Source organism: Anopheles ziemanni, chromosome 3 (assembly GCF_943734765.1).
Source record: "Anopheles ziemanni chromosome 3, idAnoZiCoDA_A2_x.2, whole genome shotgun sequence".
Classification (NCBI taxonomy): domain Eukaryota; kingdom Metazoa; phylum Arthropoda; class Insecta; order Diptera; family Culicidae; genus Anopheles; species Anopheles ziemanni.
Genome location: NC_080706.1, coordinates 38,398,286 through 38,421,343, shown reverse-complemented (window position 1 = coordinate 38,421,343; position 23,058 = coordinate 38,398,286). Strand labels below are relative to the sequence as shown.

Genomic DNA, 23,058 nt, shown 5'->3' with positions numbered 1-23,058 from the left:
TAAGCTTCAAATGCTGTTGGGTAAATGCCTGCCTATCTCACGTTTTCAAAGATTATTGTTTCAATTAAAACAAAGCATTGCCAACGTAGTCTTTCGGATGTAGATGCACTGATGATGTAGATGTATATCATTGCATCCTTTGCATAGGAGCTTTATAGATTAGCTTTGGCGCCCGGCAGTACCCAGTGGAATGGTTAGAAATTTCGGTCTTTTGCAAAAAAAATTGAAACAAATTGACTTTTATGGAAGTCCGTTCACTCACTCGGAAACCGGTACTGTGCTATGTTTCGGGACTGAAAACTAGTCCGAAAACCCTGGCGCACACACACACTCCCCGGCCCATCGTCACATTTAAACCGAGAAAAATGTCCATCCAGGGGATAGCAGAGCTTCTGGTAAAAACTGCTGCAATCATATGCATGATATAAAACATAATTCCACCCACCGCCCGCTCGAATGCTCGCGAAAGCAGTGAGTTGTGTTTTCAACGAGTTGTATAAACCATCGGAACTTTAGGCCCCGTGGTCCCCCGCGGGACAGGGACGAAGCGTAGGGTTGGGCGGAGAAAAAGAAACGGCGAAACGAGTCCGCACATACTCATCCACGCATAATACATGAGCCATCCATATTTCGGCCGGCACTGATAACGGGACCGAGTTTGCGGAATTCGGAGCTCACCGAAACAGAATGCGACTATTGTTCTGCATATTTCATATTTTATTCGCTGAGAAGGATAGCACATTGTACTGCCGGTGGGGCAAAGGAAACCGGGACGGCGGTGCAGGGGCGGGAGTGAAACGGCGCGGGAATCGGCACCGAGCGTCGTTGAACATCGAAGCACTCCCTTGTGGCTAATTTTCGCAGTCAAAAGCGGCTCGACGCTTGACGGTGAGCAGCGCGAGGAAGGCGGTGGATCGCGGAAAAGCGGGCTTGAATGAGGATGAAATATGGACAACTCGGTGAGCCAGAGCCCGGGACCATCCGCGCACGGTTGACGGCAGAGTGCAAGCACAAGTAAAACAAATACAACTCCATTCTCATCCACGACTGTATTTGCCTTTGTGCTTCCGGGTGGCTGTCGGTATCCTGGCTAAAGCACCAGTACGAGGATGTCCTTCATGTTGCTACCGATGCGTTGGATGAAGAAATAGAACAGCTATCTGGAGCTATAGTTGAGCTATCCAGCATTCAGCATAGTTTGAAAAGAAAGATTCCAAACCGACGCGCAAAAAGGAACTATCCGTTACAACCGTACTTCATCATCGTCATCCCAGCGACCGGATGGATCTGCATTTGGCTTTGTGGAGCGTTTCAGGGAAGCACTGCTGCCGAAGAAAGTTCTAATATAGCCATTGCTATTGGGGCTGGAAGCGTGAAGGAAACCAAAAGCCAGACTTATTGCAGACCTCGACCGAGTGCGCTGCCAACCACGAGCAGATTAGATTGCAACGAACTCCAACATACGAACATGTTCAACTAATTGGGACATAGCGTTCACGTTCTATATTTTTTTCTTTATATTCATTTTATAAACCCCATTCTTACGCCGTGTTGTTACCTAGTAATTAGTCTTCTTCGGTTTTATTTCATTGTTCCAAATTAACGCTAGAAATACTAGTCCAGTAACTCGGAGCGACATGGTACTTTCGAAATGTAACACGTTTTGTAGGTGAAAAGATTCTACCGATAATCATGCTTGACTTTTAAATATTAATGGAATTGCTCATTTCCTATCGTGTCATTGTAATTCTACCGGGACCAGTCCAGGAGTACTAGTGTAAACATAAATAAAATCGGAAGAGAACTTGTATGAAGCTTTGTTCTTTTTTAAAACAATGCGTATTAATAACTGCAAATTGTTCTTCTATAAATTTACGAAAATATGTTAGTACTAAGTAAAACATTGATTATCCTGACATAGCTCCTAAAAACTATCGAAATTGGAATTGATTGTATGGAAGACTGCACATTGGTATATCGAAAAGGACTAAGATGAAAATTTGGCTGATACAATCAGCGCAAATTGTAGCTTTATAAGTGGATCATAACATAATGTACCAGAACTATTTCGTTGGGTTTAGCGACTATAAAATATGAACTGTGCCGTAGAAAGAAAGAATATGGCTCAACAGAACGCAGTGATTAATATTCGAAGAAATATACAAGAGTTAGTTTGGATTTTGATGAAATTAGCCGAGAAATAAAGTTATAAAAGTAGTATTATATGACAGGATAAGTAATACATTAAATGAAGTGTTTTTATACATTTTTACACTGCCTGTTGTTCTTAGATGTTAGTCATGAAACAACTGTCACTCGTTTCAACTGGGGTTTGAATCATAGCAATTATAGTACTAACGGACTAATGCAATGCTAAAGATGTACAAAACACAGTATTTGTTGTAACAACGTAAATATCCATAAGTCACATTATGAACGATACACATTTCTTGATTTTTCTTTTTGTTGTATAGCACACAATCTAAGGATACTACCGCTAAAGCTGATTATAATAAGATATTCATAATCACGTAAGGTTCTTAAGTATTCGCAGATGATTGTACACGTCCTGAAACAATCCTCAGAAGAAACAGAAGCAATGCATGCAAGCACTTATCAGCTCAAGGAACACAGTACAATCCAGTAGATCAACAATGATTTTTTTTCCTGAGCCTCATACTAACCCGGACTAATAATCGACAAAGTGGACCTTGACGCTTGGGGTGACTACACTTGTTGAACGATAGTTGAGTGGCGAACTCTTTTGCTTACGCCAAACTTTCAAAAGACGACAGCCTTCGTTATTAATCTTCTTACGCCGCAAAAGAGCTAGGAGGCGCGCCGTTACTCGTTATTCTCCTCCGAAAGTTGTATATTTTTTTCTTCTTTTTTTCCACGCCCGTGCCTCTTCGTTGAACTCGCTTTTCAAAGGATCAGTTCCGCCCACGGGCTCGCAGGAGATTATTTTTTCTCCCACCGAATATTTCACCACCGTGCGCTTTTCGCTGACGTAATCCCCATCGCTCCGTCGAGCCGGCCGACCGTCATCCCTCATCTGGCACTGCTTGATCGGAAAAAATAACGCACCTCCGAAAGCAATTATCTCCCAAAGCTGTGGTGGGTACGGTTCGGGGCGCTGGTCCGTGTGCCCGGCCGACCGAAAAGACAGGCAATCGCAACCAGGCAGGGAAAAAAGATAACCCAAACCCGGGGCAAAAAAGCCATCCCGCCCGGACAATCGGTCGCATCGGCCGCCGACGTCAGCCTAATGGTTGCGTTGTTTGTCCAAATCTTTCGTCATTATTCCCTGCTTAAACCATTTAAACATAATTAATTTACAGCTTTCCGCAACACAACGCGGAACGGGGGAGGAAGAAGGGACGACTGAGGAGGCCGTTGGCGTGCAGGGGGGGAAAGCTTTCCATCAGTTTTCCTCCCACTCGAGTTGGAAACAAACGGACGAACTAACGGATTAGTGCGCACGATGAAATCAGCTCTGGTGAAGGCGAGAGGACGAGTTGCGGGTTGGCGTAGAGTGGTTAATTTTCTTCCACCGAGGAAAAGCTGACGGGCCGCGTCGGTCGTGTCCTGTGGTATCAGCTTTGGCGCGATTAGTACCGACAGAAGACACCGATAATGATCCGTTCCAGCGACGGAAGCAGGAAAGTTGACGTAGAACAGCCAGCCTTACCACAAATCATGCTTCGTCCCGCGCCCTAGAAAGGGCGTTTTCTTAGTGCCGGAATAGAAACAAGGCAGGGGTTGGTAAAGTTTTCTTCCACTTAGGACCGGTTTTGGCTTTAAGTAAAATATTTTGTTAGCCAGCCAAAATCAAATTGCAACTGTTCAGTTTATAATTCAGGTTGCAGAATAATGGAACCTTAAATTCCATTATGATTTTTGTTTCGCTTTCCGCTATATGTTGGTCTATCTTTGTAAAGTAAAGTCTAAAATTCTTCCATATCGCATCATTATCTTGTAATGATGGCTGTTATGTGGTACAATTTTTTACGGGTTGTACTTGACTTTTCATTTTTGGAATGATTGAAATATTTACTTTCCAATAAAATCATGTGGAAGTGAAAATTATTGCAACTTTTATAAAGGAGTAAGGCAAACTTCCAAGATGAAAAATGAAATTTTCTTCGGAAAGGAAAGCAAGAAAAGAAAACAAATGGTTTTATCTAGGTTTAAAATTTTTAAGAGGTCCAAAATTTGTTAATGGATCAAAACTTATCGACCCATGTTGAAAACACCATAGGTTTGTTCATAGTTGGCTAAATTGATGTAAAATCAACTACCAACACTTATTCATAAGATTGAATAGTGTAATTATACATAGAAAAAGTTATGTTGAATAATCGTAATAATAATAATCAAACTTACAATAGCATAAAACAGGAAAATAAACCTTCCACCCATGCATTGCGTTTGGTGTTTATAATGACACAAATTTTATCATGCTATTTTATGTTAACAACGCAAAAGAATTTATCAACGACAACAATACTACAACATTATTTTCTTCTCCGCCTTGCTTTTGGAAGCAACATGAATTGTTTCCTTCTCTCTCCTAGCTTGTTTAATGAAAGCAGGCTCCGATCGTAAATCATTCGGAGTGCGTCGGCAAGTAAAGACGCATGGAAATTTTCCTATTTTCTTAGTTGAAGAAAATGGAAAAAGCAAATGATCGTCCAGATAGGAGTGTAGCATAGATTTTCCTCCTCGTCTCGGCTGATGGTTGGCACAAGAAAACCAGTGGTGGGGGTGGGAAATGGAAGGCAAGTACGAAACATTTTCCCACAGGCCGTTCCCTCCCAGGATCAAATGTCGACTGGAGGAAAATTCGTAGGGGGCGTTTGCAGGGTGGAACGTTCCCGGCAGACCGAGGCGACGCACCAAAGCTGAGACTGAATCGGAGAAGCTGGCATTAAACACACATTAGAGCAAAGTGAATAAATCTCTTGTGCAAAAATAAACCTTTCTGCTTCTGGGCGAAGCTGTCTCGGGCTCTGGTTTTACTTAACTTCCTCTGCCTGCTTTCGTTGCCTCTCGAGTTGGTATCGATGTTCCACAGAAGGAACCCGGCAGATACTCTTCGCTTCGCCTTTCCGGGCGGCGGTGAGGGATTTTTTCGTCCTCGTTTTGCTCGTGGGCGGTTTGTGGTTTTTCACACGCGCCTGGGAAGAAAACGTTGATTGTTCCACTCGGTGAGTCCACCGAAGAGCCTTCCCTGTAGCTTCGGGTGTGCATTAACGACTCAAAGGGAAGCTGAACAGTTAACGTGTGCCTGCAGGGCACTGGAGGATCCTCCTTTTGCGAAAAGGATTCCACTTAACGGCACTAGCCGAGAATCAACCATTCTTCCAAGGGAAGCGAGCAGAAACAGGGCACCCAAGGCGCTTCGGATGGATTGTTTGGGCGTGAGGAAGGTGTATCGATGGGCGGCCGTGGGGAGGGGGGAGATTAGTGCCAAGAAACGCCGAAGCTGACGGCATACTAAACCGAGCTGATCCCGATGAGTCGTCGGGCCCAGATGAGTACACAAAGAAAGCTGAGAAATTAAAGGCGAAACCAGATGTTTCTTGCCGCACTCGACTTGTTTTCTTCCAACCGGTTCTGGACGGGGCCAACCTTTGTTGTCCACCTTTTTGAGTCGCAAGGACCGTCCGCACGAGAGGGTTCCAGTGGTGGTGTCGGTAAGATCCTCCAGAACAATCGGCGTGTACTTTTCCATTTTCCATTTCGCCCCGATAAACGATCGCCATGGTTATGGCCGAGGGAAAACCACAGCTTGAGCGCACTGAACCATAATAATACGGCCTTGTGCCACTTGCCCCGCTGTCACCGTGTGTTCCGACCGCTCGCGTACCAAAGGTAGAAAACGATTCCGGAGCTAGTTTGTGGGCCAATCATTCTTGCATCGTTTCCCGTGCGAAAAATTCGAGAGGCTGGGAAGTTTTATTCTTGCCATTCGCGAAAATTCCTTTTGCCTCTGCCTGAAGAACCATACCTGGCACAATGAGAAGCAGCTGGAATAAAACTCACCACTCACCGGCACTTCTTTCTTTCATGTTAAAGTGCACTGGCCCGATCCGGTTGCCAGTTTCCGAACGGTTTCTAGTCGTTCGACCGCGACCACGACAAACCATCGTGCCAGCGTCCAATGCCAATTGCAGGCGCTTAGTATTTGCTGCCGATAATTTAACGCAGCTGCAGCTACAAAAGCCCGTTCCCAAACCCGGGGTCCACTACTCCACACACAGAAAGCAAGTATCGAACGGGAGAAAAAACGACTCCGGTGAAGATGGGGAAAAACCTTGCGTCTTCACTCGGCACGGCTTTTTATTAGTCTTCTTCATCGACGAATTTAGTGGCCCATGAATTTCCGAACACCGTTCGGTGGAAATGGCCGAAAATTAACCTTTACCAGATGTGCCGAATTAGCTACGATCGGTACGGGCTGGTGAGTCCTACGCTAGAACAGGCCGAAGATTGATGGAGTTCCGCTGGATCTGGACCGGGGTGGTTTTGTGATAGTAGGGGTGAAAGATCACGTACGGAACTGCCACTGCGATTTATTCCCTGGGTCGGTGGATTTTACAAGTCATCGCGCGACCAACCAGAGTTTTTTAAAGACAGAGTTTAATTTCGCTTCCATACGCAATTTCTATCGTGTATGATAGATAGTATTGAACTCGTTTATTTTGTTGTTTTTTCTATGATAGTACTCATTTATTTTGTATGGAACAAAAACAATCACTTTGATGAAGGTTCGTTGGAATATGTGATCAAACAATCTTGAGGTAAGACCGTCATTTTTAAGATCAGTAAAAAGAGAGGTGTAACGATGCCATGTAACAAACCAGAAACCATACGAATATTACGCTTACGTAGTAAAACTGCAATTTAGGTATGTTTCATCAAGAGTTCAATAGTTGTCGGTATCCTATTTCTGTTAAGAGACCCCTCTATTTATCGTTCTTAGTCATTATGTATCATTACCAAACGATATTCTTCGATTTTCAGGTAGTCTTAGCTTCAGAACCATCAAACATATATCGGTTCCCATTTCTAGAAAAATCATTCTGGTACATTGCTCTAATTGTGTTTTGTAGAAAAACAAAACTAACAAATTGTGTTTCTAAAATAAAACCTTATACATAGTTCAAGTCGTTAAACCCGTCCATTAAAGTTGTTCCAACATTTTCCTGAATAACAAAATTGCCATTTCAAACATTTTTATTATCAAATTCCTCGAAACTAGACTAAATTGAAAGACGGCAAACACATCATGAAAGCAGTTCAGCCATTGTTGCTGAGCCGTGTGGTATGAATGCAAATGTAATCCTGTATTTTTACCATCTCAAGCAGACTTTTTGAACTGAGAAGAAGTTTATTTAACAATTTTAGTAGCAGCGCAAAGTCAACAAATTTGGCTTGCGTTCTTTTTTGTCCTTCGAAGCTGTTAACACAAGCTTTTTTTATTGATTTCGATGATTTCGTCAGACGTTTTTTTTATTGATTTCGATAAAACCAACCCGTTTGGGTGATTTAACAGCAATACCGCGGTAGTTTCAACAACACATGTTGGTTAACACCTGTTGTCTGATGACACAACTAGCCAAAAATTTAAAAATGTTGTTGAACATAGAATATTTATTCAGGCATGAGAAATGACTTTAATCAAGGATACGAAACAGAAACATTGATCAAACTAATCAAGTAAAACCTGAGTAGCCAATGAACAAATGCAACATTTTGACTGTTAGGTTAGCAAAATGGGTTAATGATTCAGCGGATTAAATTCCCACCAAATACATACAAGAAAGTAATCCTAAATTACTTTAATTGCTCCAAACCCGGACCGTTCGGCTTTTAAAGAAAGTCTTCCTTTAGAAGTTATGCTCCAAATTACCTAAAGATAGCATTATCACATGCCTGCAGTTCCCTACGCTAACGATGCTTTTTTTCGTAGAGCAAACATATGCTTAAAATACTTCGTCCGTTACGAGTGAATCCTGGATGTTTTTCCCATCTTTTGTCATCATTTCCTCAACGCGATAGCACTTTACGACACCATTCCACATGCCTTATCAAATCCAGGAAATGAGAACGATAAATGACAAACGGCGACTATAAGGAAGGATCAAACGGCTTTTCCCGTCCCGGCCGTTTCCCGCGGCGTCCTTCAAACCAAACCGTTTCAGTGATGGGAGTTTCTAGGCGAGGGATTTTCACTACGGTCAGCAATGTTTCCGGTCGCTTTCGTCCGCCCTCGAAATCAAACCATTCCGGAAGTCGAGTTGGTCGACGGAAAAGTGTGTAATGCTGGTGAACCTGTCGAATTTGAATACTTTTCCCCAGTTCCTCCCCATCCGTTCAGGCTAGAGAGTAGTGGTATCGTTTTTCAGTCCTTTTTATGTACCTTTCTGGCCTGCCAGTATTCCATTCGTCGGGTTTCCCCGTACCCGGTTTCTCGCGCTTTGAGTCGCCGATCTGCCTCCGTTCCGGTAGCCTTAGCGCAGGAAAACATCACTCCAACGTTTTTATGTTTATTTCGTTCCATTTCATTTGGCGCGGCCCCAAACCGATCCACTTTCATCTCTTTTGGAACGGTGCGGGGCTGCACAGAAAAAGGGAAAAGCTGATCGTCAGTCCTTTCCACGCGCGCCCATCAGTTTCCAGTGACTTTGACGGTGGCGGCTTCAGGCATCAAAGAGTCGACCCCCGCACCGGCGGAGAGGAAAGCGTCCTATCAAAACATCCGTCAGCGCGACTTCGGTTTGTGTCCTTCGCCGCCGACAGGAACCCTTGCGGGAAAAGGGTCCAGCAGGACACGCGAAGGGCGACCTTCAGCAGGAGCACCGCGGAGGTTGTTCGAACGAGGTGTAATTTCGTTTACAATTTGATCATTTATTTTTACAGCCACCTTCAGCGCTGCGCCACTCGATGGGAAAGAGGGAAAAGAGCAATGGGATGCGCACCCTCACCCAATTCTATGCCTGGCAGAAGAGTCCTTACCGTAGAAGTTACTTTCGCGAGTCATTAGCTTATTTAACGCGAGTCATTACACGTTTCGGAAAGTGAAGAGCGTTACTTGCGCAAAAACTGTCAATTGCAGGAATGGAGCAAAAGAAACCAACGTGAGCCAATGGTGTATTGGAAAAGCGGTTTTTTCTTATGATGAGGAAAAACAGTTAAAGTGATTTGTATTCACTCAAGTACATTTGTTATATTCATGCTTGGAATTTTAATTTAGTTGAACTACAAAGTTGTCTTCAAACTAACCGTGCAAGCATGATTTACATCAACCGTATTTTAAAATGTATAGTATTTGACACTACCTAAAGAAGAATCTTGGAACTCATTTATGCATTAAATTGTGTTTGTCCTTCCAACCTCCAACTGGTAGGAAATATCAAAATTGATTTTCGTTTTAGTTTGTATAACATTTTTATTGACAGTTCCATCTAGCACTTCCGGTGTTATAACGAACATAATGTTCATTACATCCAGAGCCTCCTGCTCGTTATAGGGAGTAAATACAGAAGAAACTCAATGAGCCAGGTCAGCAATAACGAAATCAAAATCCAGTTCCCAACTCCCAAAGCACATGAAGCAGAAGCTCTTCATCTGCTGATAACATTGTGACGACATGGCATTCCTATCGCTTCGCCATCGATTCCTTCCCATCGATGGAGGGAGATCATAAAAATGGGATCGTTATTGTCACTTTCACCCTCGACGCCCGTTCGAGAGGCGCTCGAACGCGAACCCCGCGCCCCACCTTTCCGTCCTACTTTCCATATCGGTTCTCCACCCTGCTCCCGCCCTGCCATTCGAACATTCACACTCGACTAGTGACATTATAAAGGAGGTCGGCAAGATCATAAATGCGTCGTCGTGCGGAGGAATCCGCAAAAACATCTTTTCATCCTGCGCCGACGCTGGCAGGGAAGGCGGGCGGGTAAAAGTGAGATGTAGGAATAATGGCCCCGCGGAAAAGCATAAAAGTTCGATTTCATTTCCCTTCGATACCGCGGTACCCTCGGTCCCTCCGCAAATCGACCGCATCCGGATCGGCGCTCGGCTGGCGTTAGAATGGATGCGTTTTTCAATACGCTCAAGTTATGCGCCATAAAAGTTATACATTTCCATCGGCCCGGCGTCACTTTTCCGCGGCCCGGCTCGTGGAGTTTGGGGTGCGTTTTTACGTCTTCCCGAGGCCGAGGGGGTTCGCCATCATCTGGATGCAGGCATTCGGCGAGGCGCTGTCGTAGCGAAATGGCACCGTGGTGCCATTTTATCGGGACACTCGACTCGAGATATTTATTGTGGCGTTCCTCGTGACTCTTGCCCGGGGAACGAGTTGGTGCGGGTTGCGAATGAGAAAGCATTTGGAACAAGTTGATAACCACAGGCACGAGACGCGGCCGGGCCGGGGTTGGAGCGGAAACAACGGGAGCCATCCGGCCTGGCGAAGGATATTGAAAATTATGCAACATGGAAAAAGTTTTCCACAGCTTCTTGTCTTTCGCCATGATCCGCTGACCCGCCACCGCCGCAGCCGCACGTGCGTTCCGGCCGGATTGACAATGGTGGCGACGGTTCGACCGCACGCCAAACGCGAGCCGGGCGAAAGGAAAAACCGATTTTCCGATGGAAATTTTCAACAACCATCCGTTCCGATCTGTCTCGCTGGTACAAGTGCCTGGTTCCGGTTCCGGGCTTTGCGTTTCCCACTCGAGAACCGGCTCCGATTGCGTGAAGGTTGACACATTCGGCGGAAGCGCGGGTATTACGAAAGCCGAACAAACAGACAAACAAACCAAACTCCCAGTGAGAATGCGGCCACGCGTGAGGCGCATGGTGAAAACTTTCGTTTTGTTCCGCAGACAGTTGAATATGTACCAAAATGGACGATAAGAGACCTGGAGGAATTCATTTATTCGCTTGAGGTATCTTTGAATGATAATTTTCGAACAATGTTTTTGTTTCCCTTGGGAAAGTTTGGTACTTCTCTTGATGGCTTGATATGAAACGAAAACAATCTATATGGCGGCATTTGTGTACCATAATCGAATGTACTTGAATCTTAATTTATTAAGCATGATGTTAGAAATTCGCTGTGAACTGCAATATTTCAATGCCAATTGAAATTTTTTGTTTTTTTGAAATGTGTATTGTCTTTTCATAAACAAAGTTATTCTGAAAATATTTTGAGCTTTATCAGTTTTTGTCGTTTTATTTATGTCCTTTGGGACTTTTGTTTTTCTTTTCATAACTAAGGTTTTATGTTATTATTTGATGCTTAGCTATGGACAATTTAGTAATCTTGGAAATATTCCTAGCACGATAATATGTTTCAATGACGAATATGTGCCCAACTAATGTGCTCAACATTTTCATGAATGGTAGCATCGAAAGTCTTCCTGCAGACATCTTGTATATGTAATTTTAAGGAGAATCATGTTTAGACGATAATTTTATTTTGTAAGATCTGCTCTATCAAATGGATATCATTTCTGCGAAAACTGAACAAGTCAATCGTTACTTCTTTCTCGTGATGGGTTTTTACATTATTTTGATTAACTTGATGATGAATTCATAACAAACTGTTAAATAATGTTAGTTGTTCTGGTTGTTTGGTTGGTTGGTATAATTATGGGAAACTTTTTGATAAACAACATGTAAAAATTCAGTGAAAATGTAAAAAAACAATGCTCAATAGATATCTGAAATAAAAATCGATGGAACCTGCTCTAATAGAATTTAAATAAAATTTTGTCCATTTGCATGATGCAAATAAATGAGTTGATTTTTCAACTAGAACTAATATTAATTTTATGTGAGATATACATCATTATAAACAAAACTTCACCAAAAACTTTTTTTGCGTTGTCTAATGATTGTTTTGAAATTCGAATGAAGTAAATTATTATTTCTTCTGCTTCAACTTTTTCCCTGCAACATAACTTTAAATGCTAGAAAGCTTTTTTCAAAATGGTCCTTTTTCCGTCCGTAAAATAACACAAATTTATGTAGTGCTATCTAGAAATGACCAATTTTACATCCGGCCTGGTAAACAGTACGTCCCCAGTGCGTCCTTCCTCTTCCGAGTCAAACGGCAATGGAAGATAACATTCATCACGTCAGAATCTCCCATCTGGGAGCTAGAATCTATTTCAAAGTGTCTCCAAAGAGAATACCTCCCACACCGACACCCTACCGCACCCTTAAAACATGCTACTTCCATTGTCTCCATCGCAAACAATAAAAAAAAGGATCTGATTTGCCAACAAAGTGCCAAGAAACATGCGTTTGACCGCTGACCCGGAGCTCGATCCACACGCCCCCGTGTGATGTTTTCTCGTGTCAAAACATTTCCAATTCCCCTCCGGTCTCTCTTGTTTCTCTGCCTACCACCAGTCAACTGGTCGCGTTAGAACGGTGGCCTCGTTTTCTTCCGATCAAAGTTATATGTACATTCAACATTCCCATTCCCCATGTTCTCGTAGATTGGCTCAAGGAGAAAAGAGTCGGATGCCGTTGGAATGTCTTCGATTTTTCTTCCTGATGTTTGCACTTGTTCCCTCCTTATTTCCCACCGAAATGCTGCCCCCACCAGCCACCACTGGATCGGCAAACGATCGGCCGATGTCGAATCGGGACGCAAAGGGGTGCCTGGACGTGATAGTTGGTGTGTTACTAATGGCTGCCGCTTGTAACGAAAGGAATCGGCCTGGGTGAGGAACGGGACGGGATCAATCAATCCTCGCCGTGCTGTTCGATGTTTTCCTTCCATTAGTATCGGCCGCTGACGACGAGCAGGGGTTTCGGTTTGGTATCCCTTGGACAATTCTCCCTCGAGTAGCCCGGGAAAAACTACGGAAAACAAACTACATGGGACAGGACAAATCGTCGTCGCAATCGAACTCGTTGCAAAACCCCCGCACCCCGGGCGTTTCCGTCAAGAACCTTTCGTTGTCCAATTGCCCGGAGGGAAATGATTTCCCAAACCACCTCCCTCGCTCCATTCCTTCGTTTGGAGCGGGGGGAAAAAACCCGTAACGAATGGGAAAATAATCAATTTAACATAAATCGATCTGTTGAATGAGATGATTATTTGCAGCTCGCTCTGTAACAAAGTACCAGCCGGAAGAAGATGACGTCGATTGCGGACGATGGTTTGGGGTGGACATTGGAAACATCGGAAAACGGTCCAAAGGCGGAGGAAAGCGAGAACTCGCGAGAAGCGAGCGGTTGGAATCGAATCTGGGACAGTAGCTGCCTTCGTTAGAGGAAAAGTTTGAGGTCACGACGATTAGTCGCTCGAGCGATCGAGCGGTGGGAGCGTTTTTCACCGGAGCGTGGGCGGAGCCGAGGAAATCTTTCCCAAACAGCTGCATTGTGCCGGTCGTTGTCGGTAAACAAAATGCCGGTGTCAACGGCGACGGTGTCCTGTTGGTTGAAGAAAAACAGAAAGCAATTTCTTGGTTGTCGAAGTTGTTACTGCAATTCCACCGAGCTCGTTATGGTGCTGCCGAATCGGTGAACCCTTCCCCACGGCCATCGACGCATCGTACCTTCCGGTTCCCCGATCGGGGTGAAATTATCCCGCCCGGAGCGATCCTGCGCTGCCGGCCGGACAAAACTTTCTCTTGCGCTTTCGCGTGGCATTGCGCGCCGCGGAAATCGAAACGGGACGCCCGCGCCCGTCGGGAGGCATCAGCATAATTAAGGGAGGAAATTTTGGAGGGACAAAATCGTTACTTTTAGCGTGTAGAAAAGCAATTATCGTTGCAAGCGGCTCGGTCGGGCGCGAAATTGGTTGGTGAAAACAGTGCGATTAAATCAGCATTGCTTTGAACCTTTGGAAATGAACCATCACCGAAAGGCGGGAAAATCGTCTGAAATGTTGTTCGGTTTTTGGATAAAGTTGGGTTCAACTGAACATTAAAGGATGAACTTTCTAGTGGCTTCTGGGAAATCGCAGGATGGTCTTTGTTCCATTGTATTTACATTTTCTTTAAATTGCAATTAAAAATTTAAACTTGGTTTTGTATTTTTACATATAACTCTGTCTATAATAGTGGACTTTTCTTCGTCTCAATATCTCCATTTTGCAGTGTTACAAGAAATATGCATAGAAGGAACAATTTTAGTTTTTTCACTCTGCACACTATCCTTTTTATTGCAAGCAGTAATGTTAAGGGTTATGTTAACGACCTTCAATCGGTAATGGAATCGAGATTTTGATTTTAATAAAACACGCGTCAAATACCATTATCGAACAACTAAGAGAACTAAAAACGGCTGGACAATTACAGTTCGTATTGTATCCAGTCGTTTATATGAGTGTTTGTGCTGTAAAATTGTAATATGATATGCTGTACACTTGTTTGAGGCCAGTCATGTTAAATATACGTTTGTTGTGTTGTAAAATAAACTCATTAGGAATAATCATTCCTTTTGTGGGTATTCTCTATAACAAAAGACGTTCCTCTTGATATCCATTGTTGATTGGTTATTGAAAGATCCATATTAATTTATAACAATTATGTATACATTTGATTCTCATGAACTCATAAGATTTATTTTCCAATGATGGGTGGACAAGTAAACAATATTGTTTTCGTTTTCAATTTTTGCCACATTTATTTCCCCCAACGTTTAAAGCTACAATCTTTCGTACCGTGTGCCCGTGTGTGAAGTCATAACCCGACAGTCAATCCAGAAATAATCCTTTTCGATCCCCTGTGAAAACTTGCCTCCAGCGTCGCACCGATTGTCGAATAAAACGAGCAAATACAATTCGCTACTTTATGACGTTCGGTGAAACGTAAGGTCTCAAGGGAAGAACACTTAACGACCTTGTATGGAGTACTTAAAACGAAGAACCTCCCAGCGCTTGGCACAAACTGGATATGAGCGTGGCAAGCGGAAACCCCTTTGGTTGAGAAGATAGTAAAAAAAGAAGTTGCTTCAGGTTGTTGATTTCAGGCCAAAGTCAACCTCACCGTCCAGAGTGCGGCTGGTGTAAACCGAGCGCCAATCGAAAAGATGATGCCAAAGAGAGGAAAATAACAAAACTCACATTATTACGTTATAAATTTCCACTTTAAAAGGTTATCTAAGACCACCCTTCGCTGGGCGAGCCCGCCCACGGTATAACGTCGGCTTTGGCACTCATCTTTGGCTTTTGGCGCAGCGAACACACCCGGGGAACTGAAAACCACTCCTGAAAAGGACTTTTCCTCCCGCCATATTGATGCGAGGAGAAGGAGGGTGTGAGCGTTGGATCGGTATGTTTGCTAAACGGTTTATTTCGTTTTTTTCAATCCCCATTTCCTATATATCGGCAGGGAGTCCCCGAGTCCGACCCCGCTTGTTTCGTGTTTCGCTGGTTGGTGTGGTGGGGTGTTCTTCACCCCCTTCGGAGGCGAGCAAATGTCACTGAATTCTTCCCAAGATAAATATGACGTTTTATGTCTAGTCCCGTGGAGCTGACGTTCAAGAATCGATTCCGAGCTGCTTTAAGCTCGTCAAGCGATGCAGCGTTGGAAGTCGTTGGCGAATGACTCGGAAGGATTTCTCGGCATCTGTGGGCGGGTGCTTGCAACCGTGGACTGCTTCAAAGTGTACTTGCTGTCGATAATCGGTCCCTGGTGAGTGATGCTGATTTTGTTACAATGTCAAGATTGCGCGAATGAAATTGAATTGTACAGACTGGGGCTGACAGGCTGGAGGTACGCGAGCTCGGTAAGTGAACGAGTGGAAAGGGGTGCATAGAGAAATCAATTACTGAAATTTTATCAGTCCTCCGTTGAGATTTGTACTTCAGCATGATGATACTGCAATGGGAACAGTTCTAACGTAGTTGGAACAGACCGATAGAAATAATTGAACATAATATTTTAATATATTAAGCTAATAATTAAACCTTTTAGAATTTAAATGCAAAACTTGAACTTAGTATCGAAAGCAAATAAGCATATCATTAAATCATAGCTGTCTTCTTAAAATTCAATCATATATTTGATGGTGGACATGGTAGTTTGTGATTGAGATTGTAAGAAGAAGTGCTAACTAAAAACACTAAAGAAAAATTATCCACCATAAAGCTGATTAAATGACTACGATGCAGAGTTCTCCGAAAATTAAACTCCTACACAGAAAGTTCCCTGGATATTTGGTAGTTGTTGGTAACATTATCTATTTTTGATTTCATACAATGTGCTACCAAAATTATATTGATCATAACTCCAACTTTAAACATTCTTCTTCTTGGCGTAACGACCTCTTGGTCATGCCTGCCAGTTAAGGGCTTACGAGACTTGTTTCCCTGTTGTACGTGGATAGTCAGTCCTCTCGTACAGGGGAGGGTCCGGTCGCGGTTGGGATTCGAACCCACGCCGTCGAGGTAGTGAGCCCCGGCGCTCATGGGCCGATTTTCTAACCGGCGCCACCGCTCGGCTGTCGCGGACCCCCATTCCCACCTTATGCTTATTTAAACATTCCCACCTTATTTATTTGCTTTCATATGGTTAATTTAAAAACAAATCAATCATACTATCGAGTTTTTTCAGCTGGGATTGTAAATAAACCAGGTCTATGATGCCACAATAAATTGTACATAATATGTTTGTTTAATGTGTGTTTAATTACATCGCGGTAGGAACATTATTTCAGCCCAATTGCATTGCTCAACGCTTCTCAAAGGCTTATTCGTGATGCAATTGCAGCGAATCGTAATGCCATGAAGTTGTTTATTGGAATGTAGGAATGATTCAATAACTACTTTGGTTCGATGTGTAGAAGTAAAACAGTTATATTTTATATTTGCATTACAAAAATAATGTTTAAAGTATTGCGATTCATTTAACAATGTACATAAGTGGTTTCATCTACACGTGCTAATTTTGCTGAAATATGCGGTATAAATGTGTTGAATCATTGAATGTATCACTGTTTCATGAAGGAGAGTATGTCGCAGAGGATGCATCATTACAAATGATCAGTACTTAACGCTCCTAGAGTATCCGATGGGCATAACGATCCATTGCCAATTTCGATAGCAGCTAACCGTAACTCGAAATCTACTGCCATTGGACAGAAAGCAGTGTTGTAATGCACGAATCTTTCCTCGCCAGTGTGCGATAGCGCACTTCCCCGAACTGTATCGAGTTTTCTCACCCCAGGCAACGCCATTCGGGAACATCCGAAGGGAAGCGCTTCGTTAGGCTTTTCGTAGCAGCGCCCATCCAAAGCGGTAGGCAAAAACAAGCCTCCATATAGACCAAACAGCTCGTTTTGGCGTGTGCTTCCATCGGGACCAACGCACGCAAGCAGCCCCGGGAACGATGCCTCTCCATCTGGAGCACCGCATCGAGTGGCGTTCGCTCGTCAAGATGTCAATTTGGCAAGTTCTGCGAGCTGACATGTCGTGCCGCACCGCCGCACGAGCCACCGATTATGATTGCTCTATCAATTCCTTCTTCAGTTTGACGAGGGGTCGGCCACAATCGAACGACCATCGAGGCAGAACAACAACCAGTCCGGTGCTCTGATGCTCATAAAGATATGTCATCAACTTCCAGCATGAACACGTTACGGCCGACGCCACTGCGGGAATGTTGGAGCTCCTGGCGCCTTCAAAGCTCGCTCGTTTCCGATGGAAAAAAAATACTGAAAAACAAGCCACCCCATGATGCGGCTTTGACATGGCAACCGTAAGATGTTGGTCTTTAACATCTTCATTGGAAATGTGCCGAAGAACATTCGCCCCGGCCTGTGGCAATGAATCAGGCAGCTTGCGCGTGGGGCCAACAAAAATTGGTCCCCGGTGAGACGTAAATGCGAACCGGCCCCAGTTTTAATACCGCAAAGTACAAGTAAACGCTATTGATTCTGATTTATATTTAACCAATACCTAACGTTCCCGGCGTCCGATGATAAAGCGTCTTCCGCTTGTCTGGGGTTTTTGCACGGTAACAGTAGGGAAGGCAACACCGAAGCCGAGAAACGGGAAGGCGTAAGACGGAAGTCGATCTGTCCAGGGAATATTTGAGGTGGAAAGTGATTTATCGCCGACAGGCCGAACACGATGGATGATAACGGCGGGAAACAACGGAGCTTTAATCAGAGCGCTTTAAGCACCGCCTGACTGTTCTGGTTGAGGTTTGATTGCTTTTGGTCAATTTAAGCAGAGTTGGAAAAGTAAAGGAAGAGAGCTGTTTACAAGAGATCAACTAATGTTAAATATAATAATAAATCCCATGGCGAGCACCATTCTACAAATTAGTGCATAATTACTTTCTATGAACTATTAAGTCTTTCATAAGAACCGTTTGAAGTTTAATATTTATGGATTGTTTTAGAGAACACAATCAAAAGAAAATGTGATTTTAGATACCAATTTATCGAAGCAAATTAAGACCTGAAAGGATTGTATGTTTCATATTAAGGATGGCATTTCCACTTACTCAAGTGAGGCTTACAAAGTTACACATTGAACTACAGGCGCTTTGACAAATTGAAAATGCCTCAACGAATTCGCTCCGTACGCAAATATGATGCGAATAGGTCGTTCAGCTTTTAATTAATGGCTGAGTTGAAAGTTTCTTAATCCTTCCTTCCTATTCAATATGATGCTTTTTCTGCTCCTAAAAACTCTTCAAGCCTCTTGTTAGAAGGGTTACAAGCTATAGTTAAGAAATAACATTTGTTTATTAATCAAATTTCCATTGAATTTTCCTTTGCAGATCAACAACCACCTGCACCATGTACCGGGCGGGTTTCGTGCAAGGAGCTACGTTCCATCGCTGATTACAACCAGAGGGCGTTCGTAGCCCTTCCTCGAACACATGGCTACCGTTTGAACCCCTATCAACCGCACTCGAAATGTGAAAAATGTTCCTGGCATTTGCATCTTCAGGTGCGCAGCTGGGAAAACTGGAGAAAATTGAAGTAACAAGAAAGAACCCTTTTTCAGCCTTCGTGCCTGAGAGATGGAAACATCGGTTCGGCTCGGGTGGTATAGCAAAACCAGCATATTTACAAAGATTGGCTGAAGAACGACGCCTAAGTGGATAGGTATTTTTCAATTTCATGTACAAGCTTCGCCGAGGGCAATACATGTCGATGTTGGAAATTTTTTTCTGGTTTCTACCGATTCATTCTTTGTGTATGTAGCAACGTCGAGTATTTCAAATCATAGAATGCAATTATTTTTCATTTGTTAACTAAAACAATAAAAGAACTATATTCATCTGTATTAATATTTCAGTGAATTGATCACCACTTCCCATTTGTTTCTGTTTAAACTTTCATATTTAAAACAAATTGAATATGCCTTTTCGAACTTCTTATGCGACGGATGAACACATTACTTATGAATTGATTTGATTGGGCTGGTGAGGTTTGATAACCCCAGTCAAACAGAACCAATGTAAAGCAATCCGACGTATGCAATCCTACCTAGGATTTTACAAGGAAGCCAAATGCAAGCGTTGGCCTTCAGCTAAGAGTGTCCATCTCGTCTGTGTTCAAAAAAGAGGCAGAGGATGGAAGCAAAAAAATTGAGTGCATCAAACATGCACGATACGTTGAATAAATGATGCACAAATATCCGTTGAGATCCCGTAACAAATTCTCATCTCCCTCGAGGATAGAGAACCGACATCCGAAAGCAAATCGTTCTGAAAAACGGCTGGTGGTTTATGGCTGTAAATCGTACATTTTCAGGCTCTTATCGGGAAGCGGACCTCATCCTGTATGCCCACAGAGACCATTCACCACTCAGCTGCATTCCAGCCCATTAACTCCGACCATCGGCCCCAAAACGTGTGGATGAAGGGCTTACGAGGAGGCTTCAAACAGGGATTGGTTCAAATCCATCGGCTATTGGTTTGGGTCGTGCGTAGTTGCCGTTTTCTGTGGGCTGCTGGAAAATATCTCGTTAACTGCAGTGGCCCCTCCCATCACTCACCAATTATTGTTAGATTTACGACACTATTCCTAGTTTGCGCTACTATGAAGTCCACCCGACACCGATACATGCCGCTGTCGGTTTCGCGGACGTTCTGCACCGCCAGCTCGCCCGGCTGCTTGTCGAACTTGAAGTAGGCCCGGTCACCGAACATGGCGTCGTCGGACCAGCGCTTTGCCGACGTTGCATCGTCGCGCCCCCGCGTGTCCGCACTGTGGAAGAGATGAAAGAGTTTAACGATGAAAAAGTGGCATTTTTTTAAAGATTTACATAAAACTGGCATTTGCTTTTACAGACCACAAATTATAAGTAAGCTAAAATCATTTAACGCAAAGATAAACTCACGAAAAAATGTGTTTTTAAACAAACATGTGTACAACAAAAATGAGTGAAAAATGAGGCAGTTTGTGTACCGCAAAACATTCCATTTGGATGAAATATTGAAGGCTTTTTCTGTTCAAGAGACACAGTTTGTGGACCACCCTTAAATTTGGTGATTTTGGAGACAGCGAATTAAATATGCAAGCAAAGAGTATCCCATCCCTACGTCATGAGTCCTGGAAAAAAGCTTGGCCTCCGTACTCAATCCGCATACCGATTATGCGGTAACAAATTTTCCGATTCCTCAATCTCGTTCACAGCGCTCCCAACGGCGTGGCTCTTCGACGCAGCCACTCGTGCCGCACGCCCAAAACAGGTCCGTGGAGCCGCTTGTCCACGCAACGGCCATGGCTTGGAGGGAAGTGGAACAAACTCCGCCCCATCATGCCCTCAGTACGCCCGTGCGATCGTAAAAACAGCAAGATGAATTATTTATTCGCACCTCGGAACGGAACCAGCTTTCCTTAGCGTGGCAATTGTCGCCCAAGCGACGCGTCGCCTTCGGCCCGAGAGCATCTCCGGAGACAACGGAGCGACCGAAAGGAAGAAACATGATCTACATAATTGATGAAGAATTGATTGAAGTGTTGCGAAATGTCGGAGCGGCAAACATTTTCGACACCTCCACCCGATGACGCGGAATGTCATTTTCATTGCGTCATTTTGATTGACTTGCCAAGAGCCGGCCAAGACCTAGAACTGGCAATTGGTTCTTCTTGGTGCGCAAGCTTCACGATCGATCGGAGAAGCTATATGTTTATTTATTGTTTGCTCGGATTTCTTTTTTTATTCGATTGACCTTTTCTGCGGGTGGTGTTTAATCTTGCGTGGGTAAACAAAGCAGACAGGGCGCCCAGACCGCTGTCAAGACCATTGGATTGTTTAGGACAGAGATATTTACAAATTAAAAACATAAAAGCTTTCCTGCGAACGGAATCATAAAATTAAAGGCTGTTAAACAAACTGAGAGATTTTTTCAGTGAATAATTAAAAAGAGTGATTTGCAATGATTGAACAATTAATTCCAAAGCGAATGTAAACAAATCACTCTGCAAATACGAAACCTTTCGAAACGTTGTTTCGTTCTGTTGATTACATGCTTTGTTCTCTAAAAATCTCTTTACAATTAACAGCAACTTTTATCTAAAGGTAACTTTCATTGATCATAATTCCACTGTACAACACAGATTGTTTTTCGAGAATAGCTAATAAATGTAGTGGAATAATGGTGTTAAAGAATCATTTAACGTTCAATATGAAGTTCTCGTTTTTGATGTTGGTGCTTAAAAGTTCTTACATGGGGTTCAGAAAAGGACACGTTGACTTTTAGCATTGAAAAAAAGTTTACCGTCGTTTAAAATGAGCCAAAACTTTATATTTGACCACGAATACATAGGTACATGAAAAGTAAATGGGCATAGTAGATAGAACTACATCACGTGTGGATGAATTAAATACAATCATAGTCAATTTATTTAAAGTTTAGTTTAAAAATAATTTTTTAAAGTTATTTTCATGTTTTTCATAAAATGATCGGTTAACTGAGTCCCACGGCTGTCAAACCAATTAAGATAATGCTAACAGATGCTCCGGGGGACGGAATGGACGATCCAATGGCATCAAGGTAGGCCTTTTCCATGCCTGGACGAATTCAAATACCTATGCGTATGCGTATAATCCACGAATCCACGGAAGGGTTTTTCGGCGGACCGTCCGTAAAGTCGACCAGTTATGTCATCCTCGATGATTAGCCTTTGCCGACAAAATCGGCCCCGCTCGGCTAGCGTTGACTTGCGTAAAGTCGATATGCCGTCCCGAATTCGGTGCCGATTATTGCCTAGCACTCCCCCGTCGCTTTACCTTATCCCCTTTCGGTGTCCGGTCCCCCCGGCCAACCCGGGGAGCTCTAATCGGCTTACCTGTATATGGGCGATCCTTTATCTTCCCGGTACCACAGCACCAGCACGACATTGTCACCCGGCTCGTGTGTGCTGATATTGCACGGCAGAAAGATTGTCTCCCCGACGAGCGCCTCCATGGAAACGACAGGAACTGCAAAAGAGAAGCGAAGGAAAAACGTGTTAGTGGGCGTGTGGGACAGGGGCAGAAGATAGGTTGAAAAAAATATCTATGGTTTATTGCACCGGACTGCCGTAGTCCTTGTCGGGGAAGAAGGGCTGCCACTCGAGGCGTACGCTGCGTGTCCAGGATTTATGTCAATATTTTTGTCAACTGTTGGCCGATATCCGCACATCCGTGGGTCCGTGCTGTCGGAAATGAACACTTCCAACTCCGCGCGTGACAGGCATGATTTTTGTTTTGTGCAAACTCACCGCTCATCCCAAGACTAGGGCCGTCCAGCGATATGCCCCAAACCGTGTGCGTTCTTTATGCATATTACATTCTATTGTTGTTCCGTTTCGGAGTTGATTCCCTCGCGCTTCCGCATTGAGCCAACTTTGGGCCGAAGTGTGTGTGTGCCCATATTCCTACATACAATCAAAAAGCGTGATTCAGCGTCACTCGAATGTCCTTTTTTTCCGGCCAGTCGGTCTTTTTCAGTTCGCAGTTTCCGAATACTGTGGACTTCGGCAGGAATGAGCAGGAAGTGATATTTCAGCAGAGCGAACAGGGTGCGTGATAGATAAAAGATTCATGCAGCGAACGAACTCGAATGAATATTC

At 43.7% G+C, this 23,058-nt stretch overlaps 1 protein-coding gene across 1 annotated transcript in view; it reads right to left on the bottom strand.

Annotated features, from left to right (window-relative positions):
• Positions 1–22,430, bottom strand: part of LOC131287838 (hemicentin-1) — a 37,054-nt gene extending 14,624 nt beyond the window's left edge. The window contains exons 1-2 of the mRNA XM_058316923.1: positions 22,294–22,430; positions 19,994–20,205 (exon numbers count right to left, since the gene is read on the bottom strand). Coding sequence (XP_058172906.1) covers positions 19,994–20,205; positions 22,294–22,412 — 331 coding nt within the window. The 5' untranslated portion in view covers positions 22,413–22,430. The remainder of the gene's footprint in view (positions 1–19,993; positions 20,206–22,293) is intronic.
• Positions 22,431–23,058: the final 628 nt, after the last annotated feature.